Here is a 19,313-nt window from a genome sequence, read left to right as displayed (position 1 = left end):
CACAGGTTTCTTCCTCTTTTCCCTTTGCTCTCCTCTGCCTTTACCTCTTTAGGAAAATTTTAAACTGTCAGCCAGTCGCGTTATAGCCTAGATTGTGAGGTCCAATTCCAGCCAATGGAATTAGGACACAGCAGTAGGGGCTGGATGTATTAGACATAAATATGCCTGTTTTTTCTTTATTCATTACACTCTCCTGGCAAGACTTGGTGCCCTTTCTGCAGAAAGTAAAGATAGCCTTGCTGAGACAACTTTTGTCTGAGTGCTAATATTTCCTTGTGATATCGGAGAATAAGCATTTATTTTCAACAATCCATGTTGTACCACATACTAGTATCTCATTCTTTTTTTTATGGCTAATATCCCACTGTATGGCTAATATCATATTTTGTTTATTTTTTCATCAGTTGATCAACATTTGGATTATTTCTACTTTTGGGCTATTATGAATAATACCACTATGAATATTCATGTACAAGTTTTTGTGTGAATATATGCTTTTAATTCTCTTGGGTATGTACCTAGGAGTGGAATTGTTGGGTCATACGGTAACTCTATGTTTAACTTTTTGAGGAATAGCCAACTATTTTCAATTTTATATTCTAGGAATGTATGAGTGTTTCAGTTTCTCCCTATGCTTACCAATGAAGCACTTGTTAATTTTTCTTCTTTTTAAAAAAATTATAGTCTTTATAGTGGATATGTAGTGATATCTCACTGTGGTTTTGATATGTATTTCTCTATTGTCTAATGATGTTGAGTGTCTTTTCATGTGCTCATTGGCCATTTGTATATATTTTTTTGAGAAATGCCTATTCAAATTCTTTTTTTTAATTTATGTTTTCTTTCCAATGGAACTTTTGCAGTCCTGTCTTTCCCTGTTTTTAATTAAGCTGTCTCTTTTTATTGTCAGAGTTATTTTTATATATTCTGTATAGTACACTCTATCATACATGTGACATTTGCAAATATGTTCTCCTAGTCTGTGCATTTTCTTTTCACTTTATTGATATGTAATATCTTTTGATGCACAAAATTTTTAATTTTGATGTGGTCTAACTTACTATTTTTTCTTTTGTTTTCTATAATTTTAATATCGTATTTAGCCACAGGTTGCTTTTAAACCTCTAATTTTGGCCTCTTGGATGTTTAGGCTTCAGATTTTTCCTTTCGCAGCTTTTCTTTTTCCCTCTTCAAATAATTATCTGCCCCAATGACTTGTTCCTCAGTCCTTACTCAGCAGGCCATTTTTAAAGAAGAAACTCTAAATTCCTCAGTTCTAGGATAGCTTTAGGCTTGTGAAAAAAATTGTTTGGCCCTGGGGAGAAGAATCTGGTAATAAGTAATGGTCTGGGATAAAGCTTTGAAGTTTAGGAGAAAGAAGGAATGAACTTTTTATACTATGAATATGTTGGCAAAAAACGGTCATTGTTACATAACATTAATTACAAGTATAATGCTAAAACTGAAGTTTTTAAGAATTCCAGTTTGAGAAGTTTCTTTCCTGATAGGCATTACTGACTAACCACAGAGTTCAGACAGGACATCGGTAAACAGTTGAAAAACTAAGACTAGACAAAAGCTTATAGAGTTGACACTTGAATAAAATGGATGATTCAGTGAAAAAGAACAGTCCTTAAGTTTGGAACAAATGAAAGGGAACTTTAAGTAATTGAACTGAATCTTTGTCATACAACATTCATGCCAGTTTTCCTATAATTAGAACTAACTTCCTATAGTTTTGAAAATAGTGATATTAACATTCTTTCATAAGATGCCATCTTTTAGGGTTTCTAAACCTTGATAATGTCATGGATATTTGATTTTATCTTTATAAATATCTTAATGGTATAGAATGAGGTTTACTGTTTCTCCACTGCCTACCCCCTAAAGAGGTCATAGGGTAAACCTTCTGTTTCTTTGCTTTAAGAAATAATGCTTTTGGGTGGCTCGCGCCTGTAATCCTAGCACTTTGGGAGGCTGAGGTGGGTGGATCACAAAGTTAGGAGTTTGAGACCAGCCTGGCCAACGTAGTGAAACCCCATCTCTACTAAAAATAGAAAAGTTAGCTGGGTGTGCTGGCTAGCACTTGTAATCCCAGCTATTTGGGAGGCTGAGACAGGAGAATCACTTGAACCTGGGAGGCAGAGGTTGCAGTGAGCTGAGATCGTGCCACTGCATTCCAGCCCAGCAGTGGTGCAAGACTCCATTTCAAAAGAAAAAAAAATGCTTTCAGGAATGACAAGTTTTGCTTCAGTGATAAGTATGAAACACAAATTTTTTATTTTGAATAGTATTTTTAACTTTTAAAACATGTACTTCACTTCTATTATCTGTTGGTTTAGAAATATAAAAAAATTTGGGGATGGGCGAGTAAAAAAAGAAAATTAAGTAAAAAAATTTTACCATTATTACAAAATGTGTGCATGTTATTTCTACTTGTTTCAGATTTAATTATCAATATTTATTTCATCCTGATTTATGAGACAGAGAGAGATACAAGAGGAAGAGAATATTCTTATTAAAATTAGGCCATAAAACAATTCCCCTTTTAGCAATTTATCCTAAGTAAACAATCAGAAATAGATTTGATATTTTCCACAAGAATGTTCACTGCAGCAATGTGCACAATAACACAAAACTGAGCACAATCTTAAAATCCAACATAATGTTCTGGTTCAGTAAATTATGGTTCAGACATCCATTGAACTTGGCAGCCATTAGAGTCATGTTATGGGATATTACTTAATGATGTGGGAAACTGTTTATAATACATAATTTGTTATAATTAGTGAAAAACAAATTGCAAAACAGTATGGACAAGTGCTTTCAGTTCTTGAATAATAGGAAGATGTGAACATAGAATAACATTTGAAGGCTGTGTACCAAAATTCTTTTTTTTTTTTTTTTTTGAGACGGAGTTTCGCTCTTGTTACCCAGGCTGGAGTGCAATGGTGCGATCTCGGCTCACCGCAACCTCTGCCTCCTGGGTTCAAGCAATTCTCCTGCCTCAGCCTCCCGAGTAGCTGGGACCACAGGCACGCGCCACCGTGCCCAGATAATTTTTTTGTTGTATTTTTAGTAGAGATGGGGTTTCACCATGTTGATCAGGATGGTCTCAATCTCTTGACCTCATCATCCACCCGCCTTGGCCTCCCAAAGTGCGGGGATTATAGTTAGGATTATGAGCAGTTTTTCTTGAAGGAACCATATATTGCTTTTATGTTAAAACTTTTTTTTGGATTTCTATACTGTATTGTTGATAATTTTAATAGTTTCATTTTCCTTTTTTTTTTTTTTTTTTGAGATGTAGTTTCACTCTTGTTGCCCAAGGCTAGAGTGCAATGGCACAATCTCTGCTCGTAGCAACATCTGCCTCCCTGGTTCAAGCAATTGTCCTCCCTCAGCCTCTCGAATAGCAGGGATTATAGGTGCACGCCACTACACCAGGGTAATTTTTGTATTTTTAGTAGAGACGGAGTTTCACCATGTTGGCTAGGCTGGTCTGGAACTCCTGGCCTCAGGTGATCCTACTACCTCGACCTCCTAATGTGCTGGGATTACCGGCATGAGTCATCTTACATTTTAGAGGTTAAATACTTTGCTCCTTTTCATTTTATCTGAGTATTTATTTACTATAGTTTTCCATAATATTAGTGTAAATAACCTCATCTATACCTAGAATCTTACATGCCCATAGAAGATAATCATTATGTTATTATGATTGGTTTACCTGTGATTGGTGACTTTGTGTTTTTAGATTATGATACTTTGGGGTCTAGTGCTTATTTGGTCAGTCAGGTTGCAAATAACTTTTTAAATCTGATTTAATCACCCTGTCAAAGAATTGGGCCTCTATGGCAGAAATTTAAAAAAGCTCTATCTTTATGGAAAGGGTAATACAGTTTACATGTATTTTCTTACGGTGTTTTAGTTTGCTGTGCTGCCAAAACAAAACAGCACATACTGGGGGGCTTACACAACAGAAATTTCGTTTCTTGTAGCTCTGGGAGCTAGAAGTCTGAGATCAAGGTGTTGGCAGGTTTAGTTTCTTCTGAGGCCTCTCCCTTTGGCTTGCAGATGGTCGCCCTCACTCTGCCTTTTCAGAGGCTATTCCTCTGTGCATTGCATGCTCCTGTTGTTTCTGTGTGTACTGCCTCCTCTTTTTTCTTTTTTCAGTTGATAATTTTTAAAAATTAATTTACTTTTTTGAGATGGAGTCTTGCTCACCCCCACACCCGGCTAATTTTTGTATTTTTATTAGAGACGGGTTTTACCATATTGGCCAGGCAGGTCTCAAACTCCTGACCTCATGTTCTGCCTGCCTTGGCCTCCCAAAATGCTGGGATTGCAGGTATGAGCCACTGCACCCGGCCCCTTCTTTTAAATTTAAATTATTTTTTTCATAAGTTATTGGGGTATGGGTCATATTTGGTTATGTGAGTAAGTTCTTTAGTGGTGCTTTGTGAGGTTTCGGAGCACTCATCACCCAAGCCAATATACACTATACTATATTTTTAGTCTTTTGTTCCTTGTCCCCCTCCCATTCTTCCCCCGAAGTCCCCAAAGTCCATTGTATCATTCTTATGCTTTTGCATCCTCATAGCTTAGTTCCCACGTGTCAGTGAGAATATGTGATGTTTGGTTTTCCATTCCTAAATTACTTCACTTAGAATAATAATCTCCAGTCTCATCCAGGTCACTGCAAATGCTGTTAGTTATTCCTCCTTATGGCTGAGTAGTATTCCATCATATATATACATACACACACACATACATACATACATACATACATACACCACGGTTTCTTTATCTACTCATTGATTGATGGGCATTTGAGTTGGTTCCACGATTTTGCAATTGTGAATTGTGCTGCTATAAACATGCTTGTGCAGGTTTTTTTTTGAATAATGACTTGTTTTCCTCTAGGTAGATACCCTGTAGTGGGATTGCTGGATCAAATGGTAGTTCTACTTTTAGTTCTTTAAGGAATCTACCCACTATTTTTCATACATTCCCACCAGCAGTGTAGAAGTGTTCCCTGATCACCTCATCCACGCCAACATCTACTGTTTTTTGATTTTTTGACTAAGGCCATTCTTGCAGGAGTAAGATGGTATCACATTGTGATTTTGATGTGCATTTCCCTAATCATTAGTGATGCTGAACATTTTTTCGTATGTTTGTTGGCTGTTTGTATATCTTCTTTTGAGAATTATCTATTCATGTCCTTGGCCCACTTTTGGATGGGATGGTTTGTTTTTTTCTTACTGATTTTTTTGAGTTTGTTGTAGATTCTGGATATTAGTCCTTTGTCAGATGTATAGATTGTGAAGATTTTCTCCCCCTCTGTGGGTTGTCTGTTTACTCTGCTGACTGTTCCTTTGCTGTGCAAAAGCTCCTTAGTTTAATTAGGTCATGGCTATTTATCTTTGTTTCTCTTGCATTTGCTTTTGGGTTCTTGGTTGTGAAATCCTTGGCTAAGCCAATGTCTAGAAGGGTTTTTCCAATGTTTTCTTCTAGAATTTTTAGTTTCTGGTCTTAGATTTAAGTTCCTAATCCATCCTGAGTTGATTTTTGTATAAGGTCAGACGAGGATCCAGTTTCATTCTCCTGCATATAGCTAGTCAATTATCCCAGCACCATTTGTTGAAAAGAGTGTTTTTTCCCCACTTTATATTTTTGTTTACTTTGTTGAAGATCAGTTTGCTCTAAGTATTTGGGTTTATTTCTGGGTTCTCTATTTGGTTCCATTGGTCTATGTGCTTATTTTTATACCAGTACAACGCTGTTTTGGTGACTGTGGACTTATAGCATAGTTTGAAATCAGGTAGTGTGATGCCTCCAGATTTGTTCTTTTTGCTTAGTCTTGCTTTGGCTATGCGAGCTCTTTTTTGGGTCCGTATAAGTTTTAGAATTTTTTTTCTAATTCTGTGAAGAATGATGATGGTATTTTGATGGGGATGGAATTGAATTTGTAGATTGCTTTTGGCAGTATGGTCATTTTCACAGTATTGATTCTACCCATCTGTGAGTATGGGATGTGTTTCCAATTGTTTGTGTCGTCTATTTCTTTCAGCTGTGTTTTGTAGTTTTCCTTACAGAGGTCTTTTGACTCCTTGGTTAGGCATATTCCTAAGTATTTTATTTTATTTTTTTGCAGCTGTTGTAAAAACGGTTGAGTTCTTGATTTGATTCTCCACTTGGTTGCTGTTGGTATATAGAAGAGCTACTGATTTGTGTACATTAATCTTGTATCCAGAAACTTTGCTGCATTCTTTTATCAGTTCTAGGAACTCTCTGGAGGAGTCTTTAGGATTTTTCAAGGTAAACAATCATATCCTCAGCAAACAGTGACAGTTTGACTTCCTCTTTACTGATTTGGATGCCCTTTATTTCTTTCTCTTGCCTGATTGCTCTGGCTAGGACTTCCAATACTATGTTGAAGAAAAGTAGTAAGAATGGGCATTCTTATCTTGTTCCTGTTGTCAGAGGGAATGCTTTCAGCTTTTCACCAATCAGTATTATATTGGCTGCGGGTCTGTCATAGATGACTTTTATTACAGTAAGTTATGTCTCTTGTATGCCAATTTTGCTGAGAGTTTTAATCATAAAGCGATGCTAGATTTTGTTGAATGCTTTTTCCACATCTATTGAGATGATTATGTGATTTTAATTTTTAATTCTGTTTATGTGGTATATCACATTTATTGACTTGTGTATGTTAAACTGCTCCTGCATCCCTGGTATGAAACCTGCTTGATCATGGTGGATTATCTTTTTGATATGTTGTTGGATACAGTTAACTAGTATTTTGTTAAGGATTTTAACATCTATGTTCATCAAGGATATTGGCCTGTAGTTTTCTTCTTTCGGCCATGTCCTTCCCTGGTTTTGGTTATTAGAGTGATGTGGGCTTCACAGAATGAATCAGGGATGGTTTCTTCTTTCTTTATCTCGTGGCATAGTGTCAAAAGGATTGGTACCAATTCTTTGAATATCTGGTAGAATTTGCTGTTAATCCATCTGATCCTTGACTTTTTTTGTTGGTAATTTTTAAACTACTATTTGAATCTCACTGCTTGTTTTTGGTCTGTTCAGGGTATCTAATTCTTCGTGATTTAAGCTAGGAGGGTTGTATTTTTCCAGGAACTTATCTGTCTTTTCTAGATTTTCTAGTTTATGTGCGTAAAGATATTCATAGTAGCCTTGAATGATCTTTTGTATTTCAGTGGTGTTAGTTGCAATATCTCCTGTTTTGTTTCTTGGTGAGGTTATTTGGATTTTCTCTCTTTTTTTCTTTGTTAATCTTGCTAATGGTCTATCAGTTTTACTTATCTTTTCAAAGAACCAGCTTTTTGTTTCATTTATCTTTTGTATTTTTTTTTTGTAATTGTTGTTTCAGTTTCATTTACGTCTGCTCTGATCTTGGTTATTTTCTTTCTTCGGCTGGGTTTGGGTTTGGTTTGTTCTTGTTTCTCTAGTTCCTTGAGGTATGACCTTAGAATGTCAATTTGTGATCTTTCAGTATTTTTGATGTAGGCATTAAGGGCTATGAATTTTCCTCTTAGCACTACCTTTGCTGTATAGCAGAGGTTTTGATAGGTTGTGTCATTATTGCCGTTCAGCTCAAAGAATTTTTTAATTTCCATCTTGATTTCATTTTTGACCCATTGCTCATTTAGGAGCAGGATATTTAATTTTCATGTATTTGCATGGTTTTGAAAGTTCCTTTTAGAGTTGATCTCCAGTTTTATTCCACCGTGGTCTCAGAGAGTGCTTGGTATAATTTCAATTTTCTTAAATTTATTGAGGCTCATTTTATGGCCTATCATGTTGGGTATCTTGGAGAACGTTCCATGTGCTGTTGAATAGAATGTGTATTCTGTGGTGTTGGATGAAATGTTCTGTATATGTCTGTTAAGTGCATTCGTTCTAAGGTATAGTTTAAATCTATTTTTTTTGTTGTTGACTTTCTGTCTTGATGACCTGTCTAATGCTGTCAGTGGAGTATTGAAGTCCCCCACTATTATTGTGTGTTGCTATCTCATTTCTTAGGTATTCGTAATTGTTTTATAAATTTGGGACCTCCAGTGTTAGGTGCATGTATGTTTAGGATTGTGATATTTTCCTGTTGGACAAGGCCTTTTACCATTATATAATGTCTCTCTTTGTCTCTTTTAACTGCTGTTGCTTTAAGATTTGTTTTGTCTGATAAGAATAGCTACCCCTGCTAGCCTTTGGTGTCCATTTGTATAAAATGCCTTTTATCACCCCTTTAAGTTTATGTGAGTCTCATGTGTTAGATGAGTCTCCTGAAGGCAGCAGATAGTCAGTTCTTATCCATTCTGTGGTTCTGTGTCTTTTAAGTGGTGCATTTAGGCTATTACATTCAGTGTTAGTATTGAAAAGTGAGGTACTCTTGCATTCATTACGCTTTTTGTTGCCTGAGTAGTTTGTTTTTTGTTTTTGCTTTTTAACTTGCATTTTTGTTTTATAGGTCCTGTGTGATTTATGCTTTAAAGAGGTTCTATTTTGATGTGTTCCTGGGATTTGTTTCAAGATTTAGAAGTCTTTTTAGCAGTTCTTGTAGTGGTGGGTGACTTGGTAATGGCAAATTCTCTCAGCATTCAATTGTCTGAAAAATACTCTAATTTCCTTCATATATGATGTCTACATATAGGATGCCTAGTTTCACTGGATACAGAATTCTTGGCTGATAGTTGTTTTGTTTGAGGAGGCTGAAGATAGGGCCCCAATCCCTCTGGTTTGTAGGGTTTCTGCTGAGAAATCTCCTGTTGATCTGATAGGTTTCTTTTCTTTCTCTTTTTCTTTTTTCTTTTTATTTTTTGGCTGGGGGAGGCTGTTTAATGAATGGGGACAGTACAAAAGAGCAGACTTCTCTCTGTGGGAAAGGCAGGAGCACCTGGGACGGGCTTGCTGGGAAGCCAGCAGCAGGGTAGGGGGAGGTATGTTCCCTTGGCCTTTGGAGGGAAGTGGGATCCACAGCATTGGGGGCATGGGAGTTGGGGGTGTACCCCAGGATTTGAAAGGTGAACTCCAGTAGGCTGAGGGTGGACCCCAGGAGCTGATGGATGGACCCTGGGAGATTGGGGTGGACCCCTGGTGCCTGAGGGTGCATCCCTGGGTCTGCTGGGTGTACCCCTGGGGGCTGGTGGGGGAACCTCAGGGCTTGGTGGGTGGACTCTGGAGGCTGGTGGGTGAATCCCAGGGGCTTGAGGGTGGACTCCAGGAGTTGGGGAGTGGACCCCAGGAGCTGGGGGATGGATCCCAGATGCAGGAGGATGCACCACTGGGGCCAGGTGGTAGACCCCTGGAGCTGGCGGGGCAGCTGGGGTGGTCCCGCTGGCCCAGAGGGTGCAGGCCCCGTGGGGAGCATGGGTGACAGAGGCAGGCCTCCTGGCAGGGGTAGTGGCAAAGGCTCAGGCAGCGGTGGCCGAGGGGGCAGACTGTTTGTCAGTGGGGTGGAGGGGGTGGAGGCCGCTTCACCCCAGGCAGGAGGATGGGGAGGCTAGGCGGAGCCTGGGATTTCTCCATCTTAAAGTGGAACTGGAGGAAAAATTGCTTGGTATCTCAGTTCCAGTTCGTCCAGAACTTGCCCTCCTGCCTTGTCAATCTCTCTCCACCGCACCTTGGAGCACCTTGAAGGCGATGGTCTCATAGGGCTCAGCGGCCATCAGCAGGTACTGCCAGCGCAGGTCGGGGGATCTATCTTCTACCCGGAAGCAGACTTGAAGTAGTGGCGTGGCCTGATGCCCTTGGCGATCTCAGGGTGGTCGATCTGGAAGAGGAGGCTCTGCTGGCCCATTTCCAAGTCCCTCTGCTTGGTCACTTTGTAGCCTGGGTGGCCGATCTTCACAAACTTCTTCACCCCACCTTAACCTTCTCAGGCGCGGGTTGGGCGGTGCCTTCTTGGCTGCTTGCCGGCTGGTTGGTGTAGTGCCTCTTCCCCTGAGTATGTGCCTGGTAGCTCCCCTCGCTGTTGGGAAGCGTCAGGCAGAGTTTGCATTAGTAGGAGCCCAGGTGGTTTTTCATGAAGTATGGGTCCTTGTTGATGTCCATTAGTCACCAGGGCCAGCTGATTCTCGGTCTTGTCCCCAGGCGATGCAGGGTGTCCCTGCTGAGGCCTCCCCAGTAGCAGACTGGGAGACACCAGAGCCTAAGGCCGAGCCTCCTCAATTTGCCACGGCCAAGACTTCCCTGACAGGTTTTTTCTTTTTAGGTTACCTGGTGCTTTTGCCTCATAGCTCGTAAGATTCTTTCCTTCATCTTAACTTTGGATAACCTAATGACAGTGTACCTATGTGATGATCCTTTTGCAATGAATTTCTCAAGTGTTCTTTGAACCTCTTGTATTTGGATGTCTGGGTCTACAGCAAGGCCAGGGAACTTTTCCTTGATTATTCCCCCAAATATGTTTTCTATGCTTTTATAATTATCTTCTTCCTCAGGAACACTGATTAGTCTTCGCTTTTGGTCGTTTAACATAATTTCAGACTTCTTGGAGGCTTTGTTCATATTTTCCTATTCTTTTTTCTCTTTGTCTTTGTTGGATTGGTTTAATTTGAAGATCTTGTTTTTGAGCTTGGAATTTCTTTCTTATACTTGTTCAGTTCTATTGCTGAGACTTTCCAGAGCATTTCACATTTCTAAAAGTATGCGCGAAGTTTCCTGACGTTTTGATTGTTTTTTCTTTAAACTATCTATTTCCTTGAATATTTCTCCCTTCACTTGTATTTTTTTTTAATTTCTTTTTAATTGGGCTTTGCCTTTCTCTGGTGCCTTCCTCATTAGCTTAATAACCAACTTCCTGAATTCTTTTTTCAGGCAAATCAGGGATTTCTTTTTGGTTTGGATCCATTACTGGTGAACTAGTGTGATTTTTGGGTGGTGTTAAAGAGCCTTGTTCAGTCGTATTACCAGGGTTGGTTTTCTGGTTCCTTCTTGTTTGGATAGGCTCTGTCAGAGGGAAGGTCTAGGACTGAAGTCTGTTGTTCAGATTCTTTTGTCCCACTGGGTGTCCCCTTGAGGTGTAGTACTCTCCCGCTTTTCCTATGGATGTGGTTTCCTAGGAGTGGAACTGCTGTGATTGTCGTCTCTCCTCTGGGTCTAGCCACCCAGTGAGTCTGCCTGGCTACTGGGGGTTGCCTGCACAGAGTCCAGTGATGTGAACCATCTATGGGTCTCTCAGCTGTGGATACCAGCGCCTGTTCTGGTGGGGTGGCGGAGCAGGGGGGTACAATGGACTCCATGAGGGTTCTTAGCTTTGGTGGTTTAATGCTCGTTTTTTTGTGCCTGTTGGCCTCCTGCTGAGAGATGGTGCTTTCCAGAGAGCATCAACTGTAGTAATATGGAGAGAGACTGGTGGTAAGTGGGGCCCTAGACCTCCCAAGAGTATATGTCCTTTGTCTTCAGCTACCAGGGTGGGTAGGACCATTAGGTGGGGGCAGGGCTAGTTGTGTCTGAGCTCAGACTCTCCTTGGATGGGGCTTGCTGTGGCTGCTGTGAGGGATGGGAGTGAGATTCCCAATCCCTCCTCTTCTTATAAGAAAACCAGTCACATTACATTAAGGCCCAACTGAATGACCTTATTTTAACTAAATTACCTTTAAAAACCCTATCTCTAAATATAGTCACCTTTTGAGGTAGAGGGTTAGGGCCTCAGCGTAAGAATTTGGGGGAAGTGGGAGGCACACTTCAGTCCATAACATATCGTTTATGACAAGTTTTAAATGACAAAGTGAATGTTGATGAAGTAAATTTTTAGAAATTATCAGTGGTTATTATAAACTTTTATAACATTCTGAAGAGCTTCAACTGCAAATTATATGGGAGAGAATGTAGAGGATTGTAGATAGATTAGCACTAATTTTGTTTTTTATAACCCTGAGAAACTCAAACTCTATGACTATTGCACAATTGGGTCTATTTGTGTATAACAAATAGTATTTTTCATAGGTATTAATAAAATATCAGTGTCAAGTCAAATATTTAAAAGAGTTGTTAAGTGAAGAGGGATTTGAATTAAAGGGGTTAGAATTAAGATTAGTGGGTAAAAGATACAAAACCTTTGCTCACTAACATTCATGACTGCCTGGACATGGGATATGCCGACCTGAAGATTGGTTAGTTCTTTGTAACTGAAGTTCTGATTTTTTTTTTACTATTATCAAGTAAATTTACATATTGTTGACTGTGGTTCTAGAAGGTGATTGTTTTTCAACTTGAAGATTCTCTAAGTGTACTCTATGAGTTTTTTGGCTTTAGAAAGGTTAAGAACTTCCCTTTATATAATGAAAATACAACAAGTAAATATTACTTGTTTTTAAGATGTAGATTAATTATTTAAAAAGTCATTATGTTAAATATGTTAAATATTCTGAGGACCATACTGTTATTTCTTTTCCTTCTCCCTCTAGTGGGCAGAAAATATTCTTAAAATATAGCATGGAAGAATTTATTGCTATTGGAAATGTGTATCATAATATACAGTCTCAGTCTCAACTTTTTTAAAAACTAAAAATGTTAACATTTCGGAATCATTAAAGCAAATGCTTTACTCCTTCCTAGGCAGAATAGTGGATCCCTGAATGTTGAAGATGTTCTTACCAGCTTTGACAACACAGGAAATGTTTGTAAGTTACACATTCACTCTATAGAAATATATTTAGTGTTTTACAAAGTAAATTTATAGTTGATATTTTCTTCTCACTAGTATTTATTATACACTAAATGTATGCATATATATGTATATAAGAAACTTATTGTCTTTAGCTGCAAAATAAGCCTTTCGTAAGGTGCACCTACTAAATGCAATACCACAGTTTTTACACTTCGGAGGGGTGTGTGTATGTGTGAGAGAGAGAGAGAGAGAGGGAGAGAGGGAGATAGAAAGAAATGGAGAGATTGTAGGTCAGAAAGAACACTGAACACTGCAATACTGTCCCTTGTATTTTTGTTTCCATTTTGACCTCAGTTACTTCAATAGTGGGGCTGTTTCTTTCCTCTTTCTTTGCTTTGTTTCAGATGCTTTTTTTTTTTTAACCATTCCCTGCTTCTTTATTTTCACTACAGAATAAACCCAGAACGTATTTTTCTTGATGTTAATATACATTAACACTAGTGTTTTTGTTTGATGCAGTACTACAATATTATAGAATATATTGCCTTTTCAATCTAAGCCTCTGATTAAGTAGTGATAGATTTGTCCACTGAGAAAATCACTTCAATATTTCTTATAATTCTTGTAATTAATTTCATGTGATGAAAGAAATCAGCCAAGAATACCTTTATGTCACTGAGTTAAACAGCACACCATCGTAGGAGCTGTGCACTTTTTATGTTTTTTGTATAGGACATTCCTCTTTTTAAGATAGTGAATTGTCAATGAAATATGAGCATTTTATTTTATTTTATTTTTATTTTTTGAGACAGAGTTTCGCTGTTGTTACCCAGACTGGAGTGCAATGGCACGATCTTGGCCCACCGCAACCCCCGCCTCCTGGGTTCAAGCAATTGTGCTGCCTCAGCCTCCCGAGTAGCTGGGACTACAGGCACGTTCCACCATGCCCAGCTAATTTTTGTATTTTTAGTAGAGACAGGTTTTCACCTTGTTGACCAGGATGGTCTCGATTTCTTGACCTCGTGATCCACCCGCCTCGGCCTCCCAAAGTGCTGGGATTATAGGCATGAGCCACCGTGCCCGGCCGAAATATGACCATTTTAAATGTAAAAATAGTACTCATACTTTTTTTCTCAAAGAAAATTTCAGAACGGTTAACTATTGTCTGAATTTAGGTAATATCTTTTGCTTAACAATGCAGCTTTATCAAATGCATTTATTTGCATAGAATTTTGTTCAGTAATACTCAGACAAATACTTTTGTTCTTATGTCCACATTATATGCTTTTGATTTTATAGAAAATATTTGTGTATTTTGTCACTAAGGAATCTTTAAATGTCCTTAAATTATCCTAAATGCCTAAAGTAATGTAGGTTTTTTTTTCATAGATAGTGACAGATATGCCTTTTAGTTTCTTTCCTTCTTTTTAAAAAAATTTCCAAACACCAGCTTGAACCAGAATACCTTTTAGTTTCTCCATGTTGGCATTGAATTCTTTCACACGAAGGCATATCTCATATTTTTATTAGATCTGGGGAAGGACTGGGCAAGGAATACCAATGATGGTTGAGGTTACATATTCCTTTATTTCTGGGATAATGTTAAATATCATTAAGTCAGGCTTCCACATATGTAATTTCAGAAAATGATTCCTGAATGTAAAATGCAGAATTTTTGATTCAGTATTCTAACAGTCAGTATTATTCCCAGTTGACTCAGTATGAAATAGGGCCACTAGCTGGCAGCATTATGTAAAATAAAAATAATTTCCTAAAGGCATCGATTATTATTTTAGGCATGAATAACTGTCTTGTCCTTTTCTGATTTTTTTTTTTTTTATCAAGTTGTTCCATACCCCACATTGTTGTGCATTAACAAGCAGAAAGATCGCATATTCAGGCCTTTTCACTGTTTTCTGTTGTTTGGTAGAAAGGTTTAGAACTTTGGAATCATACCCACTTGCATTTGACTCCTGGCTCTGAAATTCATCTTGAGCAATTTGTATCACCTCAATGAACCTCAACTGTTTTCCTCTCTTAGGACTGGCTATATTATATAGAAAGTATGTAACAGACTGTATGACTCAGTGTTGATATTCAATAAATGGAAGCAGTCTATTAATTATTACTAGCGATGAGTACCTACAAAAGTTCTCTTGTTTCTTTTCCTAATAAAGAAGATATTAGGATTATTCTGTCTTAAAATATACTATTTTAATTGAACTTACAATGTAGAACAATTAGATAAAATTAGCAAAATAGCTGTAATGTCTCATCATAAATATGGTCTTAGAAACCTGAATATATTGCTACATGATAGAAATGGTGACAAAAATAAGACCTACTAAAATATGTTGTTTTGTGTATATTTTATGTTTAGTCTTTTTATTTTAAAAGAAAAATCTATATTGATGTTTCACTTAATGATAAATTGGTAAAGTCCTGTTCCAATAAAGTAAATACTGATTATAACTTTTATATAATTTTAAACGTAAAGTGACCATGAACTGAAAAAGATTTTTCACTTGATGCCTCAAAAATTTGATTTTATTATGCCAATAGTGATATTGAGTTTGTGACTAGAAAACCCAGCAGAGGGCGCCACAATCATAATTCTGTGTCAGCCCAGTATAATTAGGATAAATAGCTCAGATAATAACCCTAAGCTTTTACCATGTACACATATAAATATGTGTCTAAACATTTCTATTTGATTTATTTATAATATATTTTATGTGTTCTGTAGTTCAAAAATACAAAAAAAAATAGATTTTTCCCGCTGATTTTTTAGTTCAGTTTTTAAAAATAGCAGTTTAATGTTTCTACTTCTGACTTTAAATAAAGAAGTACTTTTGATAGAGAGCAAACTGATAAGAGTATCAGTTTGTAAATCACCACCATTGTAGTACATTAAAGGATAATTAGATTGAGGAAAAAAGTTTCTAATAGATGAGAGAACCAATAGATGGAATTATCTATTTATTTTAGGAATTTGTTTCTAGGTTAATAATGCTTCCTAGTAATAGAAAAAAATAGCTTGATTAAAACATTTTCTAGTCACAAAAACCTGGTTATGTATAGATACAGTAAACACAGTGTGGTTGGGTTTAGGAGAACCATTAATTTCAGTTTTAAGTTAATTTTGAAAACTCAGGGAATGATTATATTCATTGTAAATTTTCAAAGATGAAAGCAGCAGTCTTACCTTCTGAATTGGTTTATGCTTTAATGGAAAAGACATGGAAAAATCTCTTTAATTTTGAATAATAAATGAAACCTCTACATAGCTTATTTCCTATTAGAAAAGATCATTTTTTTGTATTTACTTTTCTTATTTAGAAGTTTTGTGATTTTAAGTGTATGAACTGGAAGGTGTTTTATATTTTTGAGATAACCTTTCATTGCTAGAATTTTTTTGAATGTTGTAGGAAGAAATTAAGAAGAATCTCATACAAAATCACTTCTGTGTATTATTGATTGATTGCTGTGTGACATATGATCCCAACCTTCTTTTTATATAATATTTACTATCGTGGAAAACAAACCATTTTGAAAGTGCTTATTTTTAACTAGGAGTAGGTATATACATTTCATTCTTTGGCTTCTACTGCTTGAGAACCTACTTTCTTCTGAGATAGCGAAGCTTCTTGGTCAGGAGGTTGTGTCTACTACTGATTCATTGTGCCTGGAAAAAGATGCTCGAAAGCTACCTAAGGAAACATAGGATGACATCCTTCACCTCAAATGAGGTACTGGCTGCTTCTGTGTCTTTTGATATGTCCCTCAGATACCTTGGGTAACAAGGGTCTGCTCTGTAAGCATTGCAGTAGATTTTTTGCTTCTGTTTTTTCTTTGGGCAGGGGCTCCTTTCTAGCTAGTCCTCTAACCTTTAGTCAAAGAAGCTGCATCATGCTGTCTCTTCAAAAATCATTTTATTTTTCTCCAAAGTCATTTCTTTCTGCTACTGCAAGGAATTTTTTAAAACGTAATTCTTCTCAGTGCTTACTTGATCCAAATTCGGTTATCATAGTATCTAATGTAACTGCTGTTTATAGCATCTCATCTCATGCTTGGGTCTGTAATAGATTCATTTGTACATTTTTAGCACATCATCCTTTGTTTAGTAGTATTAGCAGATGCATTAGTACTTCATATGATTTAAACTATGTACAATATAATGTATAATCCTTTAAAGGATAGGAGGTCAATAGTTATATCATTGCAATAATATGATTGTGAAACAGGATTCCTGGCAAATGTTATAGCTTAAATCTGGGGGACGTATTGGTAAAATTCCTCTACTATTCTTTGAAAAATGTTTCTTTCCTGGTTGAGCTCTATGACAGGACCTTGTGGTAGTTGGTATCTCATTATCTCCTTGTAGGAACTTGTAGACCCTGTGCCATCTATACTTACACATGTGATAGTAGTGATTTTTCCCCCCAGTGAATTCTAGGACTGACCAGGATTTTTTTTTTTTTCTTTTTTTGAGATGGAGTTTCACTCTCATTGCCCAGGCTGGAGTGCAATGGTATGATCTCAGCTCACTGCAACCTCTGCCTCCCAGGTTTAAGTGGTTCTCCTGCCTCAGCCTTCTGAGTAGCTGGAATTACAGGCGCCCGCCACCATGTCCAGCTAATTTTTGTATTTTTAGTAGAGATGGAGTTTCACCATGTTGGCCAGGCTAGTCTCGAACTTCTCACCTCAGGTGATTTACCCGCCTTGGCTTCCCAAAGTGCTAGGATCACAGGTGTGAGCCTCTGTGCCCAGCCTGACTAGGATTTTTTAATGCACACAGCTATAGACTTTGCTTCCTAGTGGTCTGATAGCAAGATCTGTTTGTCTGTGATGTATCTAAAACTGATCTCTTTTGGGGTAGTAATCAGATATTATTGAAAGAAAGTCTCATTAAAATAAAAGCCAGGTGGCTGGGCGTGGTGGGTGGCTCACACCGGTAATCCCAGCACTTTGGGAGGCTGAGGTGGACGGATCATGAGGTCAGGAATTCAAGACCAGACTGGCCAACATGATGAAACCCCATCTCTACTAAAAAATACAAAAGTTTATCTGGGCATGGTGGCTCGTGCCTGTAATCTCAGCTACTTGGGAGGCTGAGTTAGGAGAAGTACTTGAACCGGGACCAGGGAGGCGGAGGTTGCAGCGCGCCAAGATTGCACCATTGCACTCCAGCCTGGGTGATGAGAGTAAAACTCCATCTCAAAAAATAAAATGAAATAAAATAAAAAATAAATAAAAGCCGGGTGTGGTGGTATGTCCCTGTAGTCCCAGCTTACTCAGAAGGCTACTGCAGGATGATTGCTTGAGCCCAAGAATTTGAGGCAAGCATGGGCATATAGCAAGACCCTTTCTCTAAAAAAAAGAAAATAAAATATTTATCTTTCTGGTTTTTCTAGAGGGAAAAAAAATCACATGTTTTTACTTTTTACTTGTATTTAGAAAACCAAAGGTAATAGTTTCTTGGAAATACAGTCTAAATTTTTAGTTTTTCTGTTTCATTGTTATTATAAATTTAGGGTTTGGAATATTGGTGAAATTATCAATGCTTCAAGAATGGCAGTTTTGATTTAAAAGTGTTAATCTTATTCAAATAAAGATGTCTATGTATGTATAAACACATATGTAATGTATATGTATGTATATATGTATATGTAGACATATAGTGCAAATATGTAGTATATGTGTATACATATGCAGATATATAATGCATCTATGTAGTATATGTGTATACATATGCATTACATATCTATATATACATATATGCATTGTATATCTATATACATATGTACTTATACACAGTAAAGTAGTTTGATTTAAAAATGAAAAAATTGGGCTTTTAGAGGTCATTGCTCTGTTTTTCAATTAGAATGGTCATGGAAGATACATGGGATATGAAGTTCAGGTTTTGGCTCTACTGGTTATTAGCTCTGTGCTTGTAGGCACTAGTCTTTGTACAAGTCTTAACTCCTTACCTAAAATTGAATAAGAAACAATAACTACTTTAATATTATGTTCACCTCACCATAGACAATGTGAAAGTACAAAGTAAACTTGAAGTGATATTTTTATTTTTTATGTTTAGTATTAATATCACCTGCCTCATTCTTGAATTTTTTCAGTATCTTTGTTATCAGAAAGCGATACAGGATGCAATATATTTTTGGTGTGTGTCATTCTGTTTTAATATTGTACATAATTTTGTTATGTGAAAACAGTATAAAGCTTTCAGAAATACACATATAAATCAATGTTCTAAAATAAAGTGTTCACAAAGGCCTAAATATATGTGACTTATCATATGATGAAGATGCAATTTCAGTAAGAAAGGAAAGGATGGATTCTTCAAAAAATAGTATTGGGACCATTGCCTAGGAATTTAGGAAGCTAATAAAGCTGACTCCCTCCTATATACTATAGGCCAAAATAAATTTAATATGGATTAAGTATTTAATTAAAAATCATAACACTCTTAGATATTACAGATGAATAATTTTAATATATTGAAATAAAGAAGGTCCTTCTAAATGTGAGTCAAGCACCATGAATTTAAAGACTAATAATAGATTGACTAAATTAAGATTTAAAGACCCTTTATTCAAAAAGCAGCATCAAAAATGTTTAAATGACACACTGACAATTATTAATCACATATATT

General features: G+C 37.0%; 1 protein-coding gene and 1 pseudogene across 2 annotated transcripts in view; one reads left to right on the top strand and one right to left on the bottom strand.

Moving 5' to 3' along the window:
- CAMKMT (calmodulin-lysine N-methyltransferase) overlaps positions 1-19,313 on the top strand; it is a 569,210-nt gene that overhangs the window by 17,724 nt on the left and 532,173 nt on the right. For both annotated transcript variants that reach the window (XR_013526635.1, XM_002757801.6), the window contains exon 3: positions 12,589-12,653. Coding sequence is in view for 1 of the 2 variants with exons in the window: in XM_002757801.6 (XP_002757847.1) it covers positions 12,589-12,653 (65 nt within the window). In the remaining variant the exon portion in view is untranslated. The remainder of the gene's footprint in view (positions 1-12,588; positions 12,654-19,313) is intronic.
- Positions 68-10,080, bottom strand: LOC103787979 (splicing factor 3A subunit 2 pseudogene; annotated as a pseudogene).

Source organism: Callithrix jacchus, chromosome 14 (genome assembly GCF_049354715.1).
Source record: "Callithrix jacchus isolate 240 chromosome 14, calJac240_pri, whole genome shotgun sequence".
NCBI lineage: Eukaryota > Metazoa > Chordata > Mammalia > Primates > Cebidae > Callithrix > Callithrix jacchus.
The sequence above is the reverse complement of the archived record's forward strand: the minus strand, read 5'-3'. Positions and strand labels throughout refer to the sequence as shown.